General features: G+C 45.2%; 1 protein-coding gene across 1 annotated transcript in view; it reads left to right on the top strand.

The window, feature by feature from the left end:
- Positions 1-26,896, top strand: part of LRMDA (leucine rich melanocyte differentiation associated) — a 1,003,464-nt gene that overhangs the window by 533,579 nt on the left and 442,989 nt on the right. Inside the window, exons 3-4 of the mRNA XM_076010120.1 lie at positions 8,704-8,832; positions 19,243-19,380. Coding sequence (XP_075866235.1) covers positions 8,704-8,832; positions 19,243-19,380 — 267 coding nt within the window. The remainder of the gene's footprint in view (positions 1-8,703; positions 8,833-19,242; positions 19,381-26,896) is intronic.

Here is a 26,896-nt window from a genome sequence, read left to right as displayed (position 1 = left end):
AGAGTGAGACCCCGTCTCTACTAAAAAAACAATAGAAAGAAATTAGCTGGACAACTAAAAATATATATATATATATATATAGAAAAAATTAGCTGAGCATGGTGGCGCATGCCTGTAGTCCCAGCTACTTGGGAGGCTGAGGCAGTAGGATTGCTTGAGCCCAGGAGTTTGAGGTTGCTGTGAGCTAGGCTAATGCCATGGCACTCTAGCCTGGCAACAGAGTGAGAACTCCAAAAACAAAAGCAAACAAACAAACAAACAAACAAACAAAAAGAATAAGGTATAGAGTTTAGTAAGATGGGGAATGACAGAGCTAGGACTCTCTGCTCCCCTCTTCTCACCAGGCTCACTCATAAGGGACCCATCGGCAGGGTGAAAGTGACTCTTGGCAGCCCTCGTAAACTGTGGTCAGAGAGGAATGGGCTCCAGTCAGGTAACCACGGTATCTGGGTGGAATATTAGAGGTCACTGAATCTAAAATCTATACAGAAATTCCCTCCAAACATTCTCCCTGACTCTCTCGTTCATGACCAAATATGTATAGTGACTGAAAAGAGTCAGTCCTTTGGTGAACAGCTCCTCTGTTTGTACAAGTCTTTTAAGAAAATGATTCAAAACTTCTTGTCCCAACTCATATAAATTTTCTCCTGTTTGTCTTTGATTCTGCCTTCCGGAAGCCTATAGACTTAGTGCTTAGTACTGGCTTTGACTTTGCCGCTCCTGGTTAAGCAGCCTCGACTGTCTGAGTCACTGTAGTTCTGACACCCTCCACCTCCTGGTTGCTCTCCTTGGGTGGGGTTCCTGAATGCTAGCGCCTCTTTCTGAGCTCCGGGCAGACGTACTTAGGGGTTAGCAGAGTCGCAGAGTGGGTGAGGATCAGATGAGCTTCTGCGGTGGTCGCCCCACCTGGCAGTTCTTAGCGAGCCCTCTTTACACACACTATGCTTTAACTAAGGTGCCTACATCCTGTCTTGTGCATGCGGAGTTGTCTTGGTTTATTTAGAAGAAATATCTACGAGACTTTTGCCTGATTATAAAATGCTTATTGATGACAGAAAATTTAGCAACTGGAGAAAACTATAAAAAAAATTACTCATAAACCCATTACCCAGGGATTAATAGTATGTATCTAGGAGATATGTACAGAAATATATAAGTATGTGTATGCATTTAAGTATGTTTGTGTGTGCATGTGTGTACAGAATTGTCATAGAGTCGTTGTGTGCAAGGTTGTGTATTATTAATAACTGCAGTTTATAAACTAGAAACAACTAACAAAGACTACTTTGATGACTCTTAACTATCAACGTGGAAGAAAATGCCCAGAAAAACATGGCACAAATTAAAATTTGCATGGAGGACGGAGAAGAACATATGGATGACTTTTATTTCCATATGTGAGATCTTGGTGTATGTGTATCACTGTGTATTGTAACTTAGTTTTAGGTACTTAAAATATATAGCATAAAAATTTTACTGACTCATTAGATATTTGTCTACAATGGTATTTTTAATTGCTACATGATATTTTATTATAGAGATATATTGAGCTTTACTTAATCATTCTTCAATCTTTGGGCATTTAGGCTTGTTTGCAATGTTATTATGAATAATGTACTGAACAATCTTAAACATACATGTTTTTGATATTTACTGAATAAATTATTAGAATTGGAATTACTAGATGAAAAGACAGTCATTTTTAAGGCTTTTAATATAAATTTCCATTTAGAAAGTTTATAACAGTTTCTCTTTCTTGTTAGTCTGTTTGTTACCTTGAACTTTTGATAAATTTATGCTAAAATATAAAAACACCATATAAATATATAATTTAACTTGAATATTCTAGATTCCTAATGAAGCTAAAAATTTCTCCTACACTTTTATTATTGACTCATTTCCTTGTAAATTTTCTGTTCAGGTTCTTTGATCATTTTTCTATTAGGGCTTTAGCTTTTCCTTAATGATTTATAAAAGCTCTTTTCATATTAAGGGTGTTAAACTTTAGACTATTAGAGTGGTTGCAAATATTTTCCCAATCTTTAGCTGCCTTTTAATTTTTTAAGTGGATATTTTTTGCTTATTTGAACCTTAAATCTGTATTTAGGTCTTTACATTAGGTATTGTGAAATTTCATCTTATTGGGCTGAATCAGTGGGTGATTCTAATAGGAAGACTTTGGATCCTGCTGTATCTTTCTAGGGTCCTGTCCTTCATAAATCTGATAAACATGTCCTTAAAAAAGTCACTGGCAAAAAAACCCAAAAAAACAAAAAAACAGGATCAAAGTCCCTAGAACCTTCCCCTAGAGCAATTTGAACCCATTAATCAGTATTCTTTAGGTACATTTTTGAAGCAGTTATGACTCTACCTACAGTTGTCATTTTCCAGCTTACTTTTTGCTTTCCTGTTACAAGGATATTTTTAGAAGCTTATCAAAGCCGTTTTGAACTCTGAATGTAATATACATCTTCTTTATTCCTAGCCAAGTATCTCCTTTAACAGTTGGTCTCATAGAACTTTTCCTTAATGCACAGAAACTGCCTGTTTGAAGATCTATAATATATTGATGTGTATCCTACCTCATTCTGCAAAGGGTTTGGGCTAGCTTATTAGGATTAATAAAATAAAAAGCAGTATACAGACAAATAAAATGTCAAGACTATGAAAAAAGTATGTGCCTTGCCAATGAATATAGAAGACAGATATAGAAATTATGAGGTGTTACCTTTTCGCATTTGGGTCACAATTTAGCTCTGAGATTCCTAGTAGCAAAAGTAAAAAGGATAACATGATCAGATACATTATTCACAGTGTCCTAAGGCAAGCAAAAACTAGTTCCTCAAAGGTATAATCTGGCCAGAACTTCATAGAGGTAAATTTTTAAACTCACGAATCCAAAGATTAGAGAATCTACCTTCTTTCCTCCCTTTTTAAAAGAATTAACTGCAAGTACCTATTTCTGGGTATCTAGCTCCCTACTCATTCTTCTTAATTCTTCAAGTATCATATTTGTATGTTTTCTTTAGTACTCTTAGATATGGTATATATATTCAGACTTATTTAACCATGTTAGCTTTTTGACTGATCTTGGATTCAGGTCTATCACAGCAGTGTTGAATTTTATTCTCTGCAGCTCAGGAATTATCCATCACGATGGGGGGCTCAGTAGAACTTTGGGGGTGACCTTGCCCCCAAAGTCCTGTGATGCAGTGGTTCCTGATGTCAGTGTACACTTGGTCTTGCATAGCCCAGAGCCTTTTCCACATTCTTCTGCTGCTTAAGGATATTTCTACACCCTACTGATATACTTACAGTATGGACTAGTTGATTTATATTATTATGTGTACATGTATCCCTGGCTAGATGACCTGAATGGCAAAAAAATCTATATAAAATATAGAGAGCCAACTCTATATACTATATAAAATATATGTGCTATATGTAATATACATAATACTATATGTTGTATGTTATAATATTGCGTATATTATATCATATATAATGCAGCTACATATCTCTGTCCATTTAAATGGGATATAAAAATAACAGAAAGAAAGGCTGCCTCTCTTGGGGCTGGGTAAACAGACTGTGCAAAATGTCTGTGCTGCCACTGGGCCATTTACTGGGGACCTGAGCAGTCACATCACCCTTTACCGATTTTCTTCTTTCTTTCTTCCTTCCCCACCGGTTAGCTGTGTGTTGCTCATCCTGTCCTTGTGGCTTTGGGCATGGCCTCTGTGGTGAGTTCGTTTGCAGACATTTCCCAAGGATCTCGAGTGTGCCGGGCACTGCGCTGGGCACAGTGGGGGGATTAGGAGAGGAATACGTTACTATTTCTGCTCTCAAGGATTATATTTAAACTATTTAACAACTGCACTGACCCATCAGAATGGACACCGGCTGGAGCAGGGTCCCTGGTGGCCCTGTGCTGTCGTGAGCACTGAGCTCTTAATTGCTGGGTTATGAGAAGGTCTAGAGGGTACCCAGGAAGGGCCAGGTGACGGGGAGGGTACTCAGAGCGGCAATTACCTACCTATTGGTAAGGGAGTATTTACATATTTTCGTAACTAGCTCTGGTGTACAGGTGCAGACTCCTCGAATGTTACTTTTTCCTGTTTTCAGATGCATGGCCCTCCCGGAAGGCTGGGGAGGCATTCTGGCCTCTGAAAGATGCAGGTTTAGGAATTGTCCCCTGTGGCCACAGGCCAGCACCCTGAGTCCCACTCTCTGTCCTGTGCTTGGGGTGCTAGCGGCTGCTTTTCTCTCAGACACTCACAGGCCGTGGCTGGGCAGCAGGCAGTTGGTGAGGTGGCAGTGAGCCCCGCCGTGCCTTTAGCAGCTTTGCAGGTGTGCGGAGGTTGCACTCAGATCCCCGTGGTGGGAGCTGGACAGACAGAGGTCATCTGGAGAAACCACAGCAGAACAGGCAGCAGCCAATCCTTGCAGGTCTGGGCGCCCGGCCGGGGTGGCAGATGTCATTCATGTGGGTTAGGGCCTCTAGAATTTCCATGGCCTCCCTGTTTTCTCCATGGGTATGGACATTTAGATGGATAACCAAGGAAGTAGGTGCAGATCTTAGTAGGGTTCTTGCTTCTTGATTGAACATCCCAACCTTTGGTCCTGGATTTGAGGCCACATATGGCCCCGAGGAGGGTCTGTGGTTAGGGTCCCCTCTGCTCCCTGCCCACCTCAGGCCAGGTGATATCATCATCCCTGTTGAGAGAAGAGATGACTGGGGGTTGAGAGAAGAGAGAGCTAATTCTTAGCACAGCCTATATCCCTGGAGTTGAACTTGGGGTTCTGGAAGCGTTCTCTGGTCATTTTCAGGGCACATTGTTATGGCTGGCTTTTTGCTGGGTCAGAGGCTGGGGGGACAGCTACAGGCTAGAAGCACCTCTTCCCCCCAAGCCTACCAGCCCTGCCCCCGGCTGGGCCCCTCTCTTTCTGTATTCTGGTAAGTGGCTAATTTTCAGAGAAAGGATGAATGAAGGTCGCTGAGTCTGTGCCTACCCAGGAGCAGGAGAGACTGAGGTTCAAGGGGTGGCCCTGCTGCCCTGCCCTGCCCGAGGCCCCGCCACGATGGCCCCCAGCCACGAGCCTGGGCTGGGCAGGGCAGCCACCGCCTGTTTGGTGCCGCTGTTTTTATAAGCTAATGAGGGCAGAGTGGGAGCCACAGGCAATGATGCTGGGATATTAACTGTGACAGGAAGCTTGATCATAATTATCTTAACGAGGATAGGGTTAATTACAGTGGAAACTTAAAAGTTCTCTCTGTTTGAATCCGCTGGAGCCCAATGCGTTGTGATGTTTTGTCATTTTGATGTGACTTTGGAAGAGGCACTGGAGCTCTCCCGGCAGCTGCCACGGCTCCTGGGGGAGCCCAGGCGGGGCCCTGGGAGTGAGGTGGGGAGGTAAGAAGATGGTACCTGTGGGTGGGATCCTGGCCGTGCTCCTGCTGGTGGAGGAGGAGGGGGCAGCCGGTGGGGAGTTCCCGAGGTGCTGATTAGGCTTCCAGAACAAACCGCCTCCCCTGATCGCCACACACCCGTCTCCCTGCCGGCCTTGGCGGCTCTTTACCAGGCTGGGACGGCCCCTCTCCTGCGCTGTGCCTAGGCTGTGGGTGAAAATCTGCCCCGCCCCCGAGCCCCTGGCCCATGCTCAGACATCGCAGCCACTGCCAGCAAGCTGGTGAGTTCACCCTCTCCACCAGGCTCCCATTCTGGGCTGCATGTTGCTGTCCACACACAAGGTTATGGCAGAGATATCACAGTCCCATCACCTTTTCCTCATAGTCATTGTCACTGTCACATTCAACAGTATGGCTCTACACATCTCTTTAAAGCCTTTTTTTTGCCTTGTTGTTTTATTTTACAGCACACATCTGTGTGCAGGCATATAGGGGCATGAACTCAAGTATTCTTGCAAATAACTGCTTTCTCCTCTTCCTTTCTGGAAAACAACAACAACGGTAACATTCTTTAGAAAGGAAAAGGTAAAGCCACCTTCCTTCTGAATGTGTGCTCATGGGCTTCGACACGCCACCCGAGCCCTCGAACCCATCCTCCCCGGTACCCCCTCGGCTACGCTCTCCGCTCCCTACCTCCTGTCCCCAAGCCCTCAGCCCTGAATTTAGCTGATTAAATCACCGAGTGCACGCACCAGTGATGACATGAAAACAGGGATTTACTAATTAGCAACCCCCTCGCCCCACCATGTGACATGGTTCCCTTTTTACTGAGCAGCTAATAACATCACATGGCAAAAAGAATCTCAAAACCAGACAGGTGACAGAGGGGATTTGAGACCGATCTTCCCACCTCTTCTGGGAGGTCTCTCCCTGGTGTGGAGCTCTGTCTGCCCCGGAGCCCACCCTGTGGGGAGAGAAAGGTGGTGGGGGGCACCCCTCCCTCCAGTGTTCCTGGGCTCTGTCCCTCTCCATGCTGTGTCGGCTTGTTTTACACGTCCCCTGGAGCACTCCAAGAAGGGCGCTTGTTGGTTGCATCTCATGCTGAGAGTACAATATTTGCATAGCCGAACTCGGGAGCTTGTGTGTTTGGATGCTGCCTCTGCCTCCTGTCTGTGCACAAAGGATGGATTAGCCACCCTTAAGGCTCCCTCGCGGGCGGTAGCCTCATCCCCTCTTGGGGCAACCAGGGGGCTGGGCCTGAGAAGCACTTTGGGATAAGCACTTGGGGTAAGCACCTCCGTGGGCGTGTTCATCTGCCCACCCTGCATCCCCACACGCCCCAGGGTTGGGGCTTTGGGAAAAATCAGTGAATAAGAGGAGGAAGGAAAAGAACAAACCAACCCTGGCTAGTTACTCGGTTGTCCTCTTTCACTTATTCTTTGTAAGAGTTGGAAGACACAGGATAAGAGAGTTCAGATCGCTGTTGATATGCAGGAATTCACAGGAGATAGAGGAGAGGAGGTAAAGTCCCAAACCTTCCTGCCTAGCTGTGTGTAAGTTGTCTTTTGCCTCCGGGAACCACGAGGAAAAAGACAGAAGAGGAGGAAATGAAACACGATTACCCCGGACCTTTAACCCAAAGTGGCGGTGTTGTCCCCTGGGATGGGGCAGGCAGCCTAGGTTGTAGGAGCTGGCACGTTCCAGGGATTGAGCCCTGGGTGCCACCACCCTGAGGTCTGGCAGGAATGGAGCATGCAGGCGGAGCTCTGGCCCAGTGGAATCTATGGATTTAATTACTTACAATGCATTTTACACCTCCCAAGTATTGACTCTCTATTTTGGGGTCCTCTTGGCAGAGATCCCACGAGGGAGCTGTGGATGCCTTGGGGAAGGTCTGGTGCTAAAGTTCACACTCACAGCAGCTGTGCAGACGTTGCACACACTAGCACACGGGGCTGCGGTGTGAGTGCTATCCGTACAGGAATAAATAGCGTGGACATCTCCCTGATTCGTCACATTTTATGGAATAGCCAGGGATCCTGTGCGAGTGCTCCCTCAGGTCCACGTCGTAGCTCAGCTGTCAGCCTGTGCAAGCTCAGCACATCTCCTGGGTCTGGCAGGTGAACGGGCTGGGAGTATGTGTCTCTGTGCAAGTCCCTCGACCAGGCGGCTTTCTTTAATTAATGTCTGCGTGCACCCGGGCAAGCAATTGTGCACAACCGCCCACATCACATCCACCCCCCAACACTCATGAGAGCCCATAAAATTAAGAGTTAACTTTCAGCTGCATGTAGAAGCAAGGCTATTTTCTCCTTTCTGATATGTTTTTTTTTTTTTTTTCTTTTTCCCTGAGCCAGGTATTTAATTCCTTTGGATGCTTGTTATTTACTGCCTCAACATCTACATTGCTGCACTCTACACTTCTCTCAAAAATTAAGTGAGAAATCCACTTTCCATAAATTACAACTGTAACTTCAGGCCAGGAGCTTTGAAGCAGAAATACCCCCCGCACTCCCAACCAAAACACACACACACACACACACACACACACACACACACGCACACACGCACAAAACCCAAAACAAATAAAAAGAAATAATAAAAGAAAAAGCCCTCACAGATGGGAGCGATTATGTAATTCCATAGATGCCTTGCCTTTTGGGCAGCTACAGGGACGCTGGGCAGAAGCAAATTAAGTGATTAGTAAAGAAAAAAAAGGCAGAGGGGGAAAAAACAAAGTCAAAGGATGTGAACGGAGAGAAAGAGCCTTCCTTACCATTTCCCTTACGACTGTACAGAGGAGAACCGCTAAGAAATGATACTTGAAGTTATATTTATTATTGTAAGAGGGTATGATATTTCTGGGCAGGAATGATGGATGACAACTTAAATTTGTGTCCAGGGAATGAAGGTGAACTGTGACAGAGTTATTTATCTTGGGAATGGAGGTTAGGGTCAGCCGAGGCTGGGTGCCTGAAGGCACAAGACATTGACAAATTTATCCTGCAGGCCGTATCTGAAGCCCTTTGTTTTGGATCCTGGCTACTCACTAAGTGACCCTCATCCTTCATGTTGGCAATGCGTGAAGGATTCGGTGAGTGCCAGCGGCCTCTCCTCCCCCGCCGCCCCCACCCCGGCTCCTGCTACTAATTCTTGTCATTCACTTTGCTGACAGGCACCAAGCCCAAACTATTCCCAGTCCTGAAAGGGAAGGTTAAAATATTTATTTCGGCTCATAATGGCCTCCCTGATTTAGTGCAGGATCATTTTTCCTGTTGCCTTTGTCATTTCAGGTCACTGGAAGGACTGAGCGCGTTCGGGAGCCTGGAGGAACTCATCTTGGACAACAATCTGCTGGGGGACGACCTCGTGTTGCCACGGTTACCCGGACTCCATACCTTAACCCTCAACAAGAACCAAATATCCTTTGCCCGCTGCCCCCACTCCCCGCCCAGCCCCACAGTTGTCCCCTCCCACACCAACCCCCCCCCCAACACACACACACAAATACCTGCAAAATGTCAAATGAGTTTTATGTGTCAGCTAAATTAAAGTATGTGAAATACAGTCCGTGGGCAGACAAAGCGTTCTGTCTTCTGGCACCCGGGACACTTCAGAGTAATTTATTATAGGTCATTCATAAATGAAATGCACCATTATATCTTCCTGTTGCTCCATTTTAGTGTAGAGATCTAAGTTATGGCTGTGAAGAAATCTTTTTAATAGATAAAAATAGAGAAAGAAAATAATGTCACTGCGGCCAAGGCGGCCAAGCTGGTTCTGTTCGCTTGGGCTTGCGTGGGAGGGCGACCTCTGGTGGGAAGTGGAGGGTAGTGCTGCTAAGCAGACTTCGCCTTCTCCCAGAGTTCTGGAAAGCTCAGGTGCAGGCTTGGGGAACAGTTCTGGCAGGGAAAGGAGAGGGAAGCAGCTAAGGTGGCAGAGAGCGGTGAAACCCGGGCCTGGCTCTGCCCTCGCTGGTGGATCCGTGCTGGGCTGGGGGTGACAGGGGCCTGGGAGAGGCATGATAGTATGTGGCCTCCCCTACGTAAATGAGGGCCTATCCCACTTCTGCGGTGAGACTTACAGAGACCAACTGCTCTGGATTCTATAGTGGGGATGGGCATTATAGTATATGGCTTCCCCTGCATAGGTGAGGACCTATCTTGCCTCTACGATGAGACTGACAGGCACTAACTGCTCTGGCTTCTGCAGTAAGAATGGACTCAGGGGAAGCCTTCCTGTGACCTAAGGCCCGAAGCTGCTCCATGCTGGCATTGTGGATTACCATGCACTAGAATGCTAGCTTGGGGGCAGCGAGTGTCCTCTGTTTTGTTAGCTCCTCTGTCCTTCACACGTAGAATAATGCCTGGCACAGAGTACACATTCTGTAAATATTTGTGGGATGGATAAATGAATTATGACCATTAGCTGTTCTTTATTGGGCTGCCCCAGGGATCAGGCACTGTGCTGGGTATGTTATGTATATTATTTTCAATTCTTACCAAGTCCCATGAGAAGGTTGTGGCTTTTCTAGTTATCTAGATGTGGAAAGAGGTGAGAGGTATCACAGCCAGACAGCTAACAAGATGCTAGGTCCCAGATGATTCCATCTCAACTCTGGTTGTGTCCAGAGTTCTTCCCATTCCACTGTGTTGCTTCAGACTCGACGTCCAGTGGCCCTGTTTTATTGAAGGAACATTCGAGACCTAGAGTGGTTGAATCGCTTGTTCACATTCACGCAATACGTTAGAAATAAAGGACGAGGACGTTTTCCTGTGGAATATAAAATAAAGGCAGATAGACATGTTAAGTTTAGCACGTACATATGTCCGTGTTAAAGAATGGTTTGTAAAAAGCATTCGTTAGCCATTGTTTATACTTCAAGCCATAAGTTAATGTTTTCCTTACTCTATAAAATATTGTCTGGCTCTTGCTGCTATAACAGGATATCATAGATGAGGTGGTTTAAACAGCAGACATTTATTTATCACCGTCTGGAGGCTTGAGGTCTGAGACCAGGATGCCAGCATGGTTGGGTTCTTGGTGATGATGATTTCTGCTGTATCCTCACATGGCAGAGAGAGTGTGAGAGTGCGCATGCAAGCTCCCTCATGTCTCTAGTGAGGATGGTCATCCCATCATCACGAGGGATCTACCCATGGCCCAAGTTCCTCGAATGCTATCACGTTGGCCATTAGGATTCCAACATATGCATTTGGGGGAACACAAACATTCAGTCCATCATAAATATGCTCCTTGTGGCCATTATTATTTGGCACTTTCAAAGAAATAGAAGGCAAAGGCCTACAAGTAAAGTGACAGCTTTGTCACAATAGAATTTTGGTGGCTTTTCCTCTTTTCTATCCTTTGGTCAACCAAGTTACCCAGTCTCATCATTTGAAAAATTATTGTAGTCAGCGTGTCTTACGGCTTTGGTGGCTGTCTTAGGTGATCAGTCGGACAATAGTCTGAAATCAGTCAAGGACAGAAGGATTATTGCGCTAGAATTCGGATGATATGGTTGTGATCCAGGTCCTATGACCCATGTCACTGTAGAATATTAGAGTCATGCATGTGGGTTCATGGGTCATATTTAGCTGTGTGGCCTTGGACAAGTCATCCTCTGTGAGCTTCTGTTTCTCATTTTTAAAGAAACTAATTGGACTGGATGATAATTTTATTCTCAGTACTGCTGTCAGCAGAGATCAGTGGGCCTTTTGGCTCCCGAGTGCTGAGAGATTGTCTTTATCTTTGTTGGGTCCTTTCCCTGTCCGTGCCTCGACTTCTCTAATCTGTAGCAGTGATGCTGGGGGAATAATGATAATGGACTGGGAGTGGTGGGCACAGAAGGCACTGTGTGGCATATTAGAGTCCATGCAGACTCTAATGCAGATGTAAACCTGACCCATCATACCACTGTGCTGTTGGGTGCACTTTATTATCACCAGAAACAAAAGCCAATAGTTGGCTCTCTGGATATACAACATCACTTCTCTCCTTTATTCTTTTCTGATCTGTTGGTATGATGTAAAGATCAGTTTCCCCATCTACTTGACCCAGAAGTCACAGAATGAAAGGTAGGTAAAAACAGGCACTAGTATCACACACCTTCCTCCCAACCTAACACTTCCGACTCCACCTTTTCAGCCCAACTAATTGTGAAAATGTCCCAAGCTCTCCAACAATTTTTAGATTTCATATTTCTTCCCCATGAAATGCCTTGGATGTGGGCTTTATTAGGTCGTTTTTGCTGCATAATAATCCACTCTCAAACCTAGTGGCTTAAAATGACAGACATTTTATTTACAATTGGATGGTCCAGCTATTTGGCTAGGGCTCAGATAGGTGGCTCCACTGCTGCTCTTACCCTGGGCCACTCATGTAGCCACAGTTTCTGGAGGTTTGACCAGGGCTGCGTGGTCTGCCACGGCCTCATTCATATGTCTAGAGGTTGGTGTTGGGTGTTGGCTAAATGACATGTCTCTAACGGGCTAGCATAAGCTATTTCACAAGGGAGGAGTGTTCTAAGATTATAAGCCCAGTTGTATGAGTACTTTTCAAGTCCTCCTTGTAACATGTGTGTTGATGTCCCACGACCAAAGCAAGTCACATACCAACTGTAGGACATAGGGGAGGGGACTGCACAAGGTGTGGGTATAAAGAGGCATCGTTCATTCCTGTAAAAAAACTACCTCCCAGGTATTGGCATCATGTCTCCTTAACATTCGACTTCATATTTGTGATAAAGGAAGCCCTAGAAACAAGTTAGTATTGACCTTCTAGAAAGATGTTAGCACTTTATCATATATTGAATCTTTAAACATATTAGGAAGCTTGTTATCAAATGGGATTTTATCCCAAATTCTTTTGTGAAGTTTAACCCTTTGTACTCGCTTTTTTCTCGATTCCTTTATTCTACTCGGGATTTAATTTTTTAAATACCCCAGATTTTACAAAGCGCGGCAGTAGAATAAAAAACTGGAGTTTCTTTTCATACAAACTTATTTATTTGGATTTTTTTATATTTCAAATTATTGATACATTCAAAGAGTAATTTTAATCTTTATAATTTTTGCTAACCATGTTGAGTCACACTCAACATCTGAGTGCAAAGGGTTAATTTTTTGTTTTTTGGCATACGTAGAATGGTTATTCACCCTGCCTAATTTATCTGCCATGTAAATCTAGATTTTGCCACTTTGGTTTGACTCACAGTTAAATGTGTCTATAACAATGCTCTGTGCTGCCAGACTCTGGGAACTTGGGTCATTGGCTTCTTTTATCCTTTGGCAAGAGGAACGATCACATAGAAGTTAAGAACAACAGGCTCTAAAGCCAGACCCACCTCTGCTACTTTAGTGCATGACCTTGGGCAAGTTGTTTAACATCTCTGTGCTTTGGTTTCCTTTGCAAAACAGGGACAATGATGGTAGCCACCCTTTAGGTTGTTTGGAGGGTTATTCTAAGTATCTCACAAATATTAAGTTCTAGTAATGTAGCAGGTGCTATGTATGAGTTAATATTATTGTTGTTACTATCCTAGAGAATTGTGTAAATTCATCTGATCTGACTTGGGCCACATTATTATGACCAAGGACAGAGTATAGACTTAGAGTGCTTCTCTAACTCGCATAATCTAATATTACCCTGACATCATTCTGGGTACTGTTGGTGAATAAAAATTGTTCTCAATTTTATGGAAAAACTGGGAGAGTATGCACTTTTCTGAAGTCACATAGTCAGTGGGGCTCGGTCTAGAACCCAGGAATTCCCTGCCCCAGACCCTGAAACCCAGAGGAGAGGCAGTCACTGCACTAGGGTGGAGCTGAGATTCGGGAGGAGTCAGCTGCCTGTGGCTGCGCCTGCCCCTGCATGGCCCTGCTCCCAGCTGGGGCTGCAGGGACTCTGCTCATGAAAGGGATTCCAGAGCTCAGGCCCAGCATCTGGCAAATTCCTTCTGTGTTCACCAATCAATGCCTCCCTGCCCATCTGCATACCTCCTGCCAGACCTCCCGGCTTTTCCTACCAGTGCTTTGTTCCACTGTGTTCAGCCCTCAGTTTGGTGTCCTGCCCTAGTATATCTGAAAGCCTGATTATCCCAGATGGGCTGGTAGCTATCTTACCCTTCTTCCTTTGGTTCATTTAGACTGGCCAGGTAGCCATTGGCTATGGACTGAAACCCCACCCCTGCCACAGTGTTCTCAGTCCCTCTCTCTCACGGCTCCAGGAGCACACACACTATCCCTAGCTCTCCACCAGTAGGGCTGGGGTGCGTGGTGCTGGTCTCAGCCACAGTATGTCTGAGTACTCAACCCCAAGGAAGGGACCAACTGAAGATTCAGGAAAATGTAGATATTTTAACCTTTGCACAATCAAATGATTCTTCTGCACCTTCCTTGTGGGAGGAGGGGGGATTTCATTTGAAATTACCCTTCCTTTTCTGTCCCCCTGTTTGCTCAGCACGTGTCCTAGCGAGACCGTGGGTTTGAATCGTGCCAACAGGAAGGGAGATTAGTGCTGCATGTTCCACGGAGACCACTGCGCCAGTCAGTTCCCACAGCAATTTGCTGTGTCGTCTTGGGGAAGCCTCTGTACCTTGTCGGGGGCCTCAGTTTCTTCATAAAATGGGTAATGCACACTTCAGGGGATTGTTGAGACATTTAAATGGCATAATATATGGGAAATCACTTTGTTAACTCCCGAAGACTTTACAGTTTGTTAGCACATGTTGCTGTTGGCCAAAGCCTACATGCTTTGAAGAAACAAGGGGTCAACAGAAGGCCGTATCGCAGGCACAGAGCACAGCGGATGCCAGCACCTTGTAATCTCCCACAGAAACATCTCAGGCTCCTCATTTTTTGGTGTTTTAGATTCCTCTTCGTGTTAGGAAGTTATGAACCACTTTTTCCCCGAGAAATGCAATTTCTTTAGGATCCAGGTTTGAATCTAGACTCTGCCATTTACTGGCTGTGTGACCTTTAACCCCAGTTTCCTTCACTGTTTTTTGGATGCCATAAATTTCTGACATGTGTCTGTGTGAACGAAAATGAGATAATGTGTCATTATGCTGTGTGTTTAGCTTTCAAAAATCCTATATTAGGATTAGCTCTGGCTGAAATCCTCCCAGTGGCTACAGAGAGTGCCCTTTGACCTGGAGTGGAGGCCAGAGGGCGGGATGTGCCATTCTCACCTGGGAGACAGTTTTGGACCTGTGCAACTGGACGCGCACAGCAGGAGCCTCCCCTCCTCCCCCACGCTCCAAACTTTCAAGGCAAGATGCTGCTTTGATCTTGGGCCCTCTGCAGAAAATCTCCCTTGGCAAGCCTAGCCATGACAGCTGGGCTCCTCGATGGCAACTTTCTGTAGACAACACTGAAAAAAATCTACACGCTAAGTACTCCGGAGAAGACTTGATGAGGGAAACCAGGTGTGTGCCGAGAATCCAGCTGGAGAGAGTTGAAACTGTGCCAGGTAGCTTAGATTTAAAAAGAAAAAAAAAAAAGAAAAGGCACCCTTAGGAGAATCCCTGAAACGATCTCCACTGCGGTGGTCTTGATTAGCCGGGGACACCAAGTTTCTTCCACTGATTGCCTCTGGTTAATTTTCCTTGCGACTTGACAAAAAGGGAATGTGACAAGTTCTATCTCAGACCTCAGCATCAGGCAAGACAGGGCTGTGTTTGTCCTTGCTGACCCAGGAGACCAAGAAACCAATTAAAACTCCTCCTCGTGTCTGATCCTCTGGTGGTGGTATCAACATAAAGAGGAAGGCCTGGCTCTGAGCATTCAGGTAGGAGGTGCCAGTGATTCCTGTCAGGCATAGATTTAGGGGAGACCACCCGACTCAGCCCGACTTATCATTTAGTAGGTAGTTCCAAGGCTTAGGAAGATGGAGCTTTGGCCATACAAAATACCCCACATGAGGCAGGCTTTTGGAAATCCTTTGGATTTCATTGGCACGGGATGGCTGAAACTTCTTGGAACCTGCAGACTGTGAAGAAACTCCCATGATCCACTTCTCCACGGCCTCCCACTCAGGGGCAGATCCAGGTTTTGGGGAGTGTGAAACTTACATCATTTGAGGAAGCCCTCTTAAAGACAACATAATTATGAATGCAAAATGAGGTATAAAAAGGAGTGTTTATTTGGAATAAAAATATATCAAAACAAATTTAAAATTTTTAAGTTGATAAATTCCACAAATATCAAAATACCTAGAAAAGTAATCTACTATAAAAACAATCTTTTTATACCAGTTATGCCCATATAAGAACTTTTTTTTCCCTGCAACTTCCCTTATAGCTTCATTATATGATGAAATTTTATAGCATTTTCTATAGAGAGAACAGAAAGATAATTCCTTCTATTAGCATGGTTCATCAGAAATTAATTTTTATTTTTCATAGTTTAGAAATGTTTCTTTCAGTTTCACCACTCATTATTGGTGATTTCACTACTACATTATTGGTAGAACTTTTAGGATTATTAAATTTTGGAGAAATTCTTACACATTTCTTTTATATATGAGCTATATAAGATTTCAGGACATTTCAAGTTAGTTGTGTGTATGTGTGTAGTATATGTGTACACACACTCAACGGAATCTTAAATGTCCTTTGAGTTGCTGAGTTTGTTAACCATTTTATCATCAATTTTATGTTGGTCCCTGAGTATTTGTGTCAACATGCTGGGTAGTAGGAGTATTACTCAAAGTCATTCTCACTGGTATTGTTGCAAATAATTCAAGGAGACACAGAAATGACTGCAAACCATACAAATATACGCCACTGAAGAATAATTAAATGTTACTCCTACACAAGTTCTCCTTAGCTGAGTCTCCAAGATTCCCATAGCCACTCCCACTGTCACTCAACTCAAGGGGAAATATGATGGAAGAAGTCCTAGTGGAGAGAGACAGTGAATCTTAACCGATTATGGTTTAAATAACCTACTTTTGCAAATTTTACAAAAATGTATGACCATCTGACTATATTACTAGGACCTTTCCCAGGGCCTTGGAAGGGGCCTGTGCAGGCAGGAAGGCCCTGACACGTAAGCTTTATTAGCACCATGATAAATCTACATAAGAAGATTTACTCAAATTAAACTAGGCCTGCTTCCCGGATGGTGGCATCCTAGGCTTCCTTCACTCATCACTAAATGTTGAGGAATGGCTGGAATTTCAGTCCAACTCAGTTGCCCAGCATTTCCTCAACTTAAAAATCTTGCCAGTTTTGAGTTCTATTCCTGCATGTTCCCACCTTCCTATAGTAGATGAAAAAGAGCCAAGGCTTAAGGAATTTTCCCTAAGAGGAAAATAGATATTGGTCTGACTTTTCCATCCCTTGTACAAAGGGCTTCCCAAGTAGGTCATCTAGGGGCCCTCATCGACATAAATAATTTGAATCGCTCCAGATCAGTATGTCAGCACTATTTTGGCAGCCCCCTCTCTTGCAATCCCACAAAAGAAATAATGTGCTGGCCAGCAGGAATGAACAGCTTATGTGGCTGCCCTCCCTGGAATGAGGGCCTGCCCTTGAGGCTTTAGGGCACAGGCGTGAGTCCTGGTACTCTTGAGAGTATCTGATGGGTCCCATGTGCAGGGTAGAGGGTTGAAATGAGCCTTGAAGGGGAGAAACCAAGGCTGAGACTGAGGCCCATGCAGGTCCAAGTCCAGGCGTGGGTTACTCCATCTGAATGACATCCTCGGCCCCTGGCCAGTCTTGGGTACTACATGGGTGGGGACTTAGAAAATTTTGAGGATGTCACTCCAAAACACAGGACCCCCTGCAGTGCCTCTGCCCATATCTAAGGGCAATAGTGGTAGAGAAAGTCCTAGCAGGACTCTTTTTCACTTTTTGATACAGCAGTGACTGTGAAATGTATCAACATACCTGCTAGAAAAGCAGAGTGTTCCTTAGAATTGCTCACTGTCATTTTAATTGATTATATCTAAATGATTATCTTAAAACTATGATGATCAAACTTTAATTTAGAAAGCAGGAAGCGTGTTTCGTCTTCAGTGATGAAATAGGTTTATGGTTCGGTTCCTGGCCACCCTCCCCTGTACATCCAACCTTGTCTCCCTGGTGGAACCTTCTCTCTAGGCTTCTGCATGAACTGCATTCTCATCATCCTCATTCTGGGCTCCTTTGTGGTCCTCCCTGGATGTTATTTGTGGAAGATTTGAAAAATTAAACACTTCCGTGTCCATTTTTCTGTTTCTTTTTTGGAAACGTGGATGAGTGTACTCTCGCCACTCCCTGGCTAGCTTTTCCCTCTTTTGTTTGTGCTTCTCATTTTCTTCCTCTTGCTCCCACCCAGAGGACAGTGCTTGGTCTTACGTGTGACAATGGCAGAGCATGTGTACAAAGAATGCTTGAAGGAACTTAGATTAGAGGATAAAAGATGTAAAGGAGACATGTGAGCTTCACATATCTGAAGGCTCCTCATGTGGAAGAGAAGAACATCTTATTCTTTGTGATCCCAAGCAGTTAAATTGGGGCAATAGGTGCACATTAGAAGATTCAATTCCAGGGGAAAGAAAAACTATCATGGTTGTCATAACGTGCTACTCTATGTTGGCTCCTTAGGGGCTGGATTCACACGTGGGTTGGATTTGGAGTTCATTCTCTTTGGGCAAGTTGAAATGAAGTATGAGAAAATCTGTCCTGTACCAAGGTTGGATAACATCCTGACAGAGAGAAAACAGCCCTGTTCTTTGATGTTACCTTCTTCTAGGTTCAGGTAGACCTCACTCCCAGAGTCTTTTGATGCTTGCATATTGCTCCTGTCTGGCCCCTGTGTGCTCTGTGGCCCTTCCCTGGTGAGGACCCCGTTCTGTCTGCTGATGTATCTAACTCCTCCCATCGGGAAATCCTGGCCTCCACATGGCCTGCCTAGTCACCCCATTGCCTGGGGCTCAGCTCTTCTGTATGTGGCTTGAGTCAAGAGTTGATATGGGCAGCAGTTATCACTAAACCCTTTCCCATACCTGTGATTCCATGAATCTGTGGCTCTTACCTTATTCGATTTGGCCTTTATTGGACAGTGGACCCTACTGGGGGTGGCTCGGGGAATAATCTCACCACCATGCCCCTCCTCTGTCTTTCTCATTCATTCACTTCTTCATAGAATACTGGATTCATCATAGAATTTCAAGAAATGCATTTTGACCTGCCAGCTTTGACTAAGCCTATCCTAACTTACTCTTACTGTCTTACTGTCTTTTCCTCCTAGCTTTGTCCTCCTTTTCCCCCAACCCAATGCTTCATTGCCACCCGTGAAGCCACTGAGCGAGACTTGGCTCCACCACAGGTGCTCAGGTCAGAAGAGGGGCCAGTCTCTGCATCCGTGTCATTCCCATGTGTTTCAACGATAAATTCCCCCCACTGAGAGAGAAAGGAGAATATATTTTTTAAAGACCTTTAGAAATAATTTCTTGTTTTTATTACTAGAAAATAAATTGTTTTATGGATTCCCATATCATAAAGTATTCTACTATGTGAACTCTGCCCTTTTTATCATTTAAAAAAACCAGAGGTACAGAGGAAATAAAGTTATGATAAAATAATCAAGTTTATTCATTCTCCCCCAAGTGATCTGGACTTAGCCCTACCTGTCCAGAGAAAAGCTGGGCTGTGTTCCCAGCAGTGGACGTGAAAATCCAGCAATACCCTGTACCCACAGCTGAGTTGATTTCAACCCTTAGCCTGCTGTCTCACAGGAGCAGGCTGGGCTCGTTGGCCGCGAGGCTATGTCTCTTGGTTGTGGTCTATGCTCCTTGCTAACCTTTTTATCTTCCTGGACCAAGATCCTTAACCTTTGTAACATCACTGATTTGGAGTGTCTGCTTGATCACCTGGCAGAAGTGACACCAGCTCTGGAGTATCTGAGCCTGCTGGGCAATGTGGCCTGTCCCAACGAGCTGGTCAGCTTGGAAAAGGATGAGGAAGACTACAAGAGATACAGGTGAGCTAGGGGCTTGAGCATAGTGGGAGAAGGGAAAATAGCATCTTTGAGGGATGATAGTATACTATGGGGTGCATAGTAGATGTTTGATAAGTATCAGTGAGTTTCCATGACAATGTTAAACTTTCACCTTTTGGTAATCTAGAGCCATTTCATCCTTCTTGTTGAGGTCACAGGAGCCAAGAAAGAGGATAAGTTCTTGGGTATAAAGGGCCAAATGATAAATATTTTAGGCTTTGCAGGTCATATGGACTCTGTCACAACTACCCAACACTGCTGTTGTAGCGCAGAAGTACCCATAAATAATTTGTAAATGAATGGGCATGGCTGTGTTCCAATAAAACTTTATTTATATTAATAAAACAGACGGCAGGCCAGATGTGACCTACGGGTTATAGTTTGCTGACCCCTGCTTGTATTGTAAGATCTTTGCATGGTCTGCCTCAGAGTCACTTTTGTGAGAGAGACTACTTCCCACCAAAGTTAAGAGAGCTCATTTACAATCCCCAAGAGGACGTTCTACAAGGTCTATACCTTCCCGCCATAAAGCTATGCCTCAGTGTCCACCATCGTTGGTTTAAGGGTGAGGTCAGAAGATCTGATGTGGGGCCCAGCTTTGCCAATGGAACCTTTAAAATGGGGACGGAGTCTAGATCAGTGGTCCTTAGCTAAGGATATACCTCTGAATTATCCAAGGCCTTCTGATTCTTTTGGTAACAAATACAATAAAACAGCTTGTAGGTGATTCTGATATTCACTTGGCTTCAGCATTCTGAGATACTCTGCTCTCAGGCAGTTAGTGTTCTTTCTTTACCATCTCATACCATTTTATTTTATTTTTGTTTGTTTGTTTATTTTTGAGACAGAGTCTCGCTTTGTTGCCAGGCTAGAGTGAGTGCTGTGGCATCAGCCTAGCTCACAGCAACCTCAAACTCCAGGGCTCAAGAAATCCTTCTATCTCAGCTTCCCGAGTAGCTGGGACTACAGGCATGCGCCACCATGCCTGGCTAATTTTTCCATAAATATTAGTTGGCCGATTAATTTCTTTCTATTTATAGTAGAGACGGGAGTCTCACTCTTGCTCAGGCTGGTTTCGAACTCCTGACTTTGAGTGATCCGCCCGCCTCGGCCTCCCAGAGCGCTAGGATTACAGGTGTGAGCCACTGCGCCCAGCCTACCATTTCATATGTTGTATCTTGTATGTTTCTCTCATTACTTCATCTATTTCAACGTGCAGAGAATGGTTTCTAGTGGGTAAGAGGTGAGTCTTCCTGTCTCTTGAAGCCTCATCAATACCTAAAATAGCACTAGATGTGGAAAAGGGACTTGGTACCTGTTTCCTGGAGTTGAATGGAAACTACCTTTCCCTCTCAGGAACTGAGTACTTATAGGAAGATGCAGGGACTTTGGGCACCTCAGATGCCCACTTCCCATTTGGAATCAGATTCATTTGGATGTCAGCAAATGCTGTACACAAGCAAGGAACTCTCTTTCAGACTTAATCCAAGTGCTGGCTGTGGGTCGTGATTCTGTAGGGGGGGCCCGGTTCTACAAGAGTGATCCATCTCATGGGCTGGCCTGGGCACCCTCCGAGCCTGTCTCCCCCACTCCAGGTCTGTCCCCCTGGAAGGAGTTGAGGGGTGGTGCCGGAAAGGCTGTTTGTTAGTACACACCAGGGGCCAGATTCCAGAGGCCATTCAAAGCCAAAATCACATCTAGTCAAAATTACCTCAGAAATTTCACAGGTCACCTATGTATGACGATGGCAAGATACTTGTACTTTGAGAGAAACAGTAACTAAGAACAGCAACGGGAACATTAAATGTGCTCCCATTCGGTTAAACATTCCCTGCACAGTATCTGATGGTTGAGTGGAATGGTAGGCCAATACTCTAGCACGTTTAAATCTTTTATTCATTATTTTATTTTATTTTTTTTGAGACAGAGTGTCACTCTGTTGCCTGGGCTAGAGTGCCGTGGCGTCAGCCTAGCTCACAGCAACCTCAAACTCCTGGGCTCAAGCAATCCTACTGCCTCAGCCTCCCGAGTAGCTGGGACTACAGGCATGCGCCACCATGCCCTGCTAATGTTTTCTATTATTAGTAGAGATGGGGTCTCGCTCTTGCTTAGGCTGGTCTGGAGCTCCTGAGCTGAAGCTATCCTCCTGCCTTGGCCTCCCAGAGTGCTGGGATTACAGGAGTGAGCCATATTTGCTGGTTGGGTAAGCACCCACACTTGTGTTTGGAAGAGACAAATGAGTGTGTGTTGCAGTTCCATTCCATGGTCTATAAGCAGCTCTGCTTTGTTCTTCCTGGAGTTTGTGCTTCACTTGCCTCTGAGAAATTTTAGGGTTTCACACTATGACTTTTTTTTTTTTTTTTTTATCCTGAAGAAAATCAGCAGGTATACACTATGACTTTTGAATCTAGAGTTTCTGTGGCGTGTATGTGTATACAAAGCAATGCAGCTGCCTTTTTTTTTTCTTTTGGTAAAATATTTTCCTGGCCCTTCATCCACAAAGCATGAGGTCTGCCTTTCTTCTAGCTGTTACCCAGAGCCTAATAGTAGAGCCTCTATGTAAATTTATGTGACATTTTCACTAGAAAATTGCTTAAAAAATGAATGATATTTCTACAGTTTACTGTTTTTCACTTTAAGTACATTTTCTGACAATATGTCTTCTATTAATCATTTAAGCAATACTAGGAGACTTAAAGGAGTGTATTCAGAAGCAAGAACCCATGGTTCATTTAGTGCTGTCTAAAAAAATTTCTTATTGATTGGCATCCTCTGTGGTTATGTGATGTAATATTTATAATATGTCACGCAGCCATACATCAAAACAAGTGTGTCTGTTGTTTCATTTCCATGGGAGATGTTGATTTCAAAGAGGTCAGCCCTGGTTTAGGTCACGTTGTGGCCAACCACTGGACCAGAAATGGGAAGTGACTAGATTTATGTCGTTATTGGAAATGGCATCACAGATGCTTGGGTTGCTGCCGACCTCGCCTCCCCTCCCCCCGCACCCACCCGTTCCGCTTCCTCACTTACCCCCTGTGCACCCAGTTGGATTTTCTTGGCACACATCCCCACAGTAAAACGGGCTCATTAAATTTGTATGGGAGCAAGAACATACTACCAAGTTGTTGAGTAGCGTCCTGGCCCTGCTGGGGCAGGAGTGAGACCGTGCCCCGGGGCTCTCTTTGCCATTCATCATCGTTCATGGCTGAGAAATGTCCATTGCCGTGTTATTACAGCAGCTTAAGCCTGTCCGTGCTCTGCCGTGTGTACACACTGTGCTGCTATTTTGGGATGAATGTTGAATGGAGGTGAATGTGATAACCAGCAGCCTCTAGGATTTGGGCAGGAAGAGAGTGGCTGGGTGAGGCTTGGCCTTAGAGGCCACCATCGTACAAAGAAACCACTTGGAGCCCCCTGCAGATTTCAACACCGGCCAAAATAATGAGCCAAGGACGGGAAACTTGGGTGCCCAGAATGGTCTATTTCTTGTCTTCCCTTGCAATCCTTTTCTTTCTTCTTACTGCAGAAAGAACAAGGACTGAAGGTCAACAGTAGACCAGTCTAGACTTCACCCTTCAAATAAGGGAGTTGGTCGCATGGTCTTTTAGCTCCTCTTCTGTCACTAAACCCTTTGTTCTTCATTCTCTCCTGTCACTCCAGTCTCTGGTTGGCCTCGCTCCCCCACCCCCAGTAGGCCCCTCTGTATTCCTTGCAACTTTAAATTATTTAAGACGTGACACCCTTTCTTTGTTCCCTTGCATGGAAGCGGCCCAGGGGCCTGCCCAGTGTCTGTAGCACTCAGCCAGAGGGAAGGAGGGAGGGCGGAGGGACCCTCCACCTCTGTTGGCTGTCCCTGGCTGCCACCATTTCCCAGCCGAATAGGAGCTGTAAAACTTGTGGCTTACATAACCCAGCCAGCATTCTCCAGCTAATCTACAATCTGGGCTTTGAAGATCACAAGAAAGCAAAGGTCACGACCCAGAGATCAAAGGGACAGAAGCCCACAGTGTAATTGCCGGTTACCCTCTGTAGCGGGCCTGGGTCTGTCCTGTGGGTGTATTGTTTGCACGCAGACTTCAAACATCGCTGCCGGTGAACTGTGAGGAAAATCAGCTGGCCTCTGCCAGTTGCCAGGCATTCATTAATGCTGTAGGTGAGCTCACCTCAGCTCATTAGAGTGAGATCATTGTCATCTCTCCGAGCATCTGGAGTTATTCCACTCGCAGTGTTTGTTCATTACTCTTTGGTCTTTATTGACTTTTTCTCACCATCTTTTACCTGGAGGTGTGGAGGGTGGTTATACAAGGAAATCGGAATAATAAGAAAGGACGATATGTATGTATGTATTGCAAATCAACTTTGAGGGACATAGCAGTCAAGCAAGGTAAAGCTTGAAGGAGGTTTAGGTATCTGTTGGGCCACCCTTTTCATGGCACGCATGGAGAGACCAGGGCTCAGAAAGGTGGCAGAGACTGAGCCAAGATCACACGGCGAGACAGGCTGGCGCCTGGGCTCTTTCCTCCCCTGCATTAGTCCCCAAGCTTTTAGTCATGAAGACCTCTCCTCCTTTTGATTTTCTCCCCCTCACTTTAAAAGCTCTGGTCTCGCACATAAGCTACGTTTAAACCATTGCTGACTTTTTATTATTAATCAGACACATTCGGCAGTGGATCAGCGCTTTTGATCAGCATGAGGTAACCAGTGTCCCTAAACGGAGTTGATGTCATCTAGTCAGCAAGCAAAGAAGCGTGAGGGTTTGTTGGCGTCCTCACTCCGTTCTGTTACGCTTTGTGAGCGAGTGAGAACGGTTCGTGGGTCACCCATCGCTGCCCCCCAGAGCCCTGTGGAGGGCATTGGTGGCTTGTACCCCATCTCCCACCCCTGTGCAAGAGGGCAGCAAGAAATAATGCCATTAGCGGCAGGAAGCCAAAAAAGCTCCAGTGACTCCCCTGCCCAGTGCCCTCAAGAACTGGACACTTGGTATTTCTTAAATAGAGTCTCAGAGAAAGAAATATGGCAGCAAACCCTCTGGCAGACAACAGAGACCCATCCGGGCTTTTGTGTGGTTGTGCAGAGTTACTGGGGAGCAGGCCGGTGTGGTTACCCTGGGGTGACAGTTGTGAGCATGAAGAAAGAGCATCCTCCTCTCTCTTTGAGGTCTAGATGAAAAATGCCAGAGCATTGGGATTGGAGCAGATAAAATTCATTTTAGGGCAAAAACAAACAAACAAAAAAAGCCTTTCTGCAGGTTGTTTTCTCTTCCTACCAGTTTTAGCTCTTTCCTTAGAGGAGTCCTTTAAGAAACTGGAACATTCTGTATGTAAAGAGAGAGAACCCGAAAAGCTCTGTGTGACGGTCTCTCACTTTTAGGAAATCTATTTCCAGATAGAGATAAATGGGTCTTTAAGCACCTTCTGGGACCCCTGCTTTCCTCTGGATAACCTCACCTTCTATATCAGAGCCAGGAGTACCTCTGCCACCACCACCCCCACCCCCACCCCCGCCATCCCCCAGCCCTGGGGGCTTTCCCCTAGCCACCTTGAGAAGGTCAGGAAAATTGGAGTTGCCCTCTGGAGCTAGGGACATGCGACTTAGAACTTAGACGGATCTCTTTTCATTAAGCAGTGCCCTGGCTTAACAAGCAGTTTTATAAATCTGAAGCTGTCTCCGGGTGTCGCAGGATTTATAGACGGGGGTTTCTGCCATAAAGTGGTTTATGATGGCTGCCTTCTGTGTTATTAGTAGCTGTCTCTTCCTTCAACCATTGCTGTTTGATAATAGCCTTAAAACACCCAGAATTACTTACCTGCAAGCCCCATTCCCGATAGCCCCTGTTGACAGTCTGAATAAGTTTAGTGCCCTTTTGTTGTACTTTACCTTCAAAACAAACTGATTGAACCATCAATAGCTCGTGGGAGCTGACAGAGGGATGTCATCTGGACTAGCCCTTGTGATTGCAGGTTATCTGGGGGAGTTAACCTTCCCGCATTGTTAACTGAAATGTTTTATGTACTATGCAACTTTAGGATACGGCTGTGATAACCCCAGTAACTAAGTAATACATCACGGTAAAGAGATTTTGGTGCAACAAATAACCCTGGATTAAATTTACAAGGGTTGAATTGATATTGTAAAAGCCTTCATTCTGTGGCTTCGGGAATCCTCTCTTGTATTTTTATGGCAAACTTGTATTCCCACTCAGGATGGAAGCTGCGGCTTTTGACACCCTGACATGACCTAGAACAAAGAGAAATAGATCTCCCAAGACCAGGATGGGACAGGCAGGCAAGAAGCCCATTGACTTAACACTTGGCAGGAATCTTTGGAGCCAGTTCCAAGCCACCAAGGGGCAGGAAGATCTGGTAGATGAGGCCACTGCCTGGGCTCTGTGGACCGCAGGCTTCGGGGCAGAGCAGACCATAAGCAGAACTGGGAAGGAGACTCTTGGATGCCTTGCCGATGCCAGCTCAAGTTGGAGAACCACCATGCTAGAATATAGGCCCATTTTGTTCACCATTTTATCTCAGCACCGGGCACAGTTCCAGGTAGGTGGTAGCTGTTCAGTAATTACTGTTGAATGAGTGAATGCTGAGTAAGTGAACAAAAGAAGACAGCTCTACGGGAGGAACTTTGGACCCCGGGCTGTGTCTCGGGCTGAACTATTTGGGACAGATCTTTCTAGTGTCCTTCACACCTAGCAACCACCTAGAAACCTGACCCAGGGTGGCCTCAGGATTGGTGTCACGTCATCCCCAGCGTGACCAGCAGCCCGTGTCATGGGCTGTCTCCTCGACTGTATAAGAGGAGTGATCTGAAAACAGCAGCTCTTTGTCATCTAAAATTTTTAACTAGCTTAAAAGCCAGCACTTCTCTCTCTCTCTCTCTCTTGATTTCAGGGCTGTGATCCAAAGTGCGGCGAAATGACAGCGTGCGGTCTGTTGTCATCGTGGTTCCTGCCAGCCCTATGAAGGCATCTTTCACTCCATCATTAAACATTGGCTGATTTTCTAATACTGGTGTTTTCTGCACCTGAATATTCATCTTTTCCCACCCTACACTTAGTGGGTGTCTTTACTCCCTTGCGCGTCACTCCTGACATATTGTTTCTGTCTGTACATGTCTTTATTTGAAAGAATCTGTTGTCATTGAGACTTTTCTGCTACATGCAGAAGTTGGAAGCCTTCTCTGACATTGACTGAGGCCTGTGGGAGTTCTGCTGGAGGTTAGAACAGACATTCGGGCCCCTTGTGGCACTTTCTTGATTTTTGGATAAGGTTAAGGGAGTATTTGGAGAGGGAAGAGAGAGGCTTAGGGTAGGAAAAAGGGCAATAGATTGAGGCCAGGGAGGAAGCAGGAAGTCTTAATAGACAGAGGGTCAAATTTCTAGAACCTCAGGCATTGGGGTGGACATTTCAGAAGGAGGAAATGTATACCTCCAAAAACTGGAGGTATACAAATTATTTTGACTTTAACAGTGAGTAATATGGGGGTTATT

This window comes from Microcebus murinus, chromosome 14 (assembly GCF_040939455.1).
Source record: "Microcebus murinus isolate Inina chromosome 14, M.murinus_Inina_mat1.0, whole genome shotgun sequence".
Lineage (NCBI taxonomy): Eukaryota > Metazoa > Chordata > Mammalia > Primates > Cheirogaleidae > Microcebus > Microcebus murinus.
The sequence above is the reverse complement of the archived record's forward strand: the minus strand, read 5'-3'. Positions and strand labels throughout refer to the sequence as shown.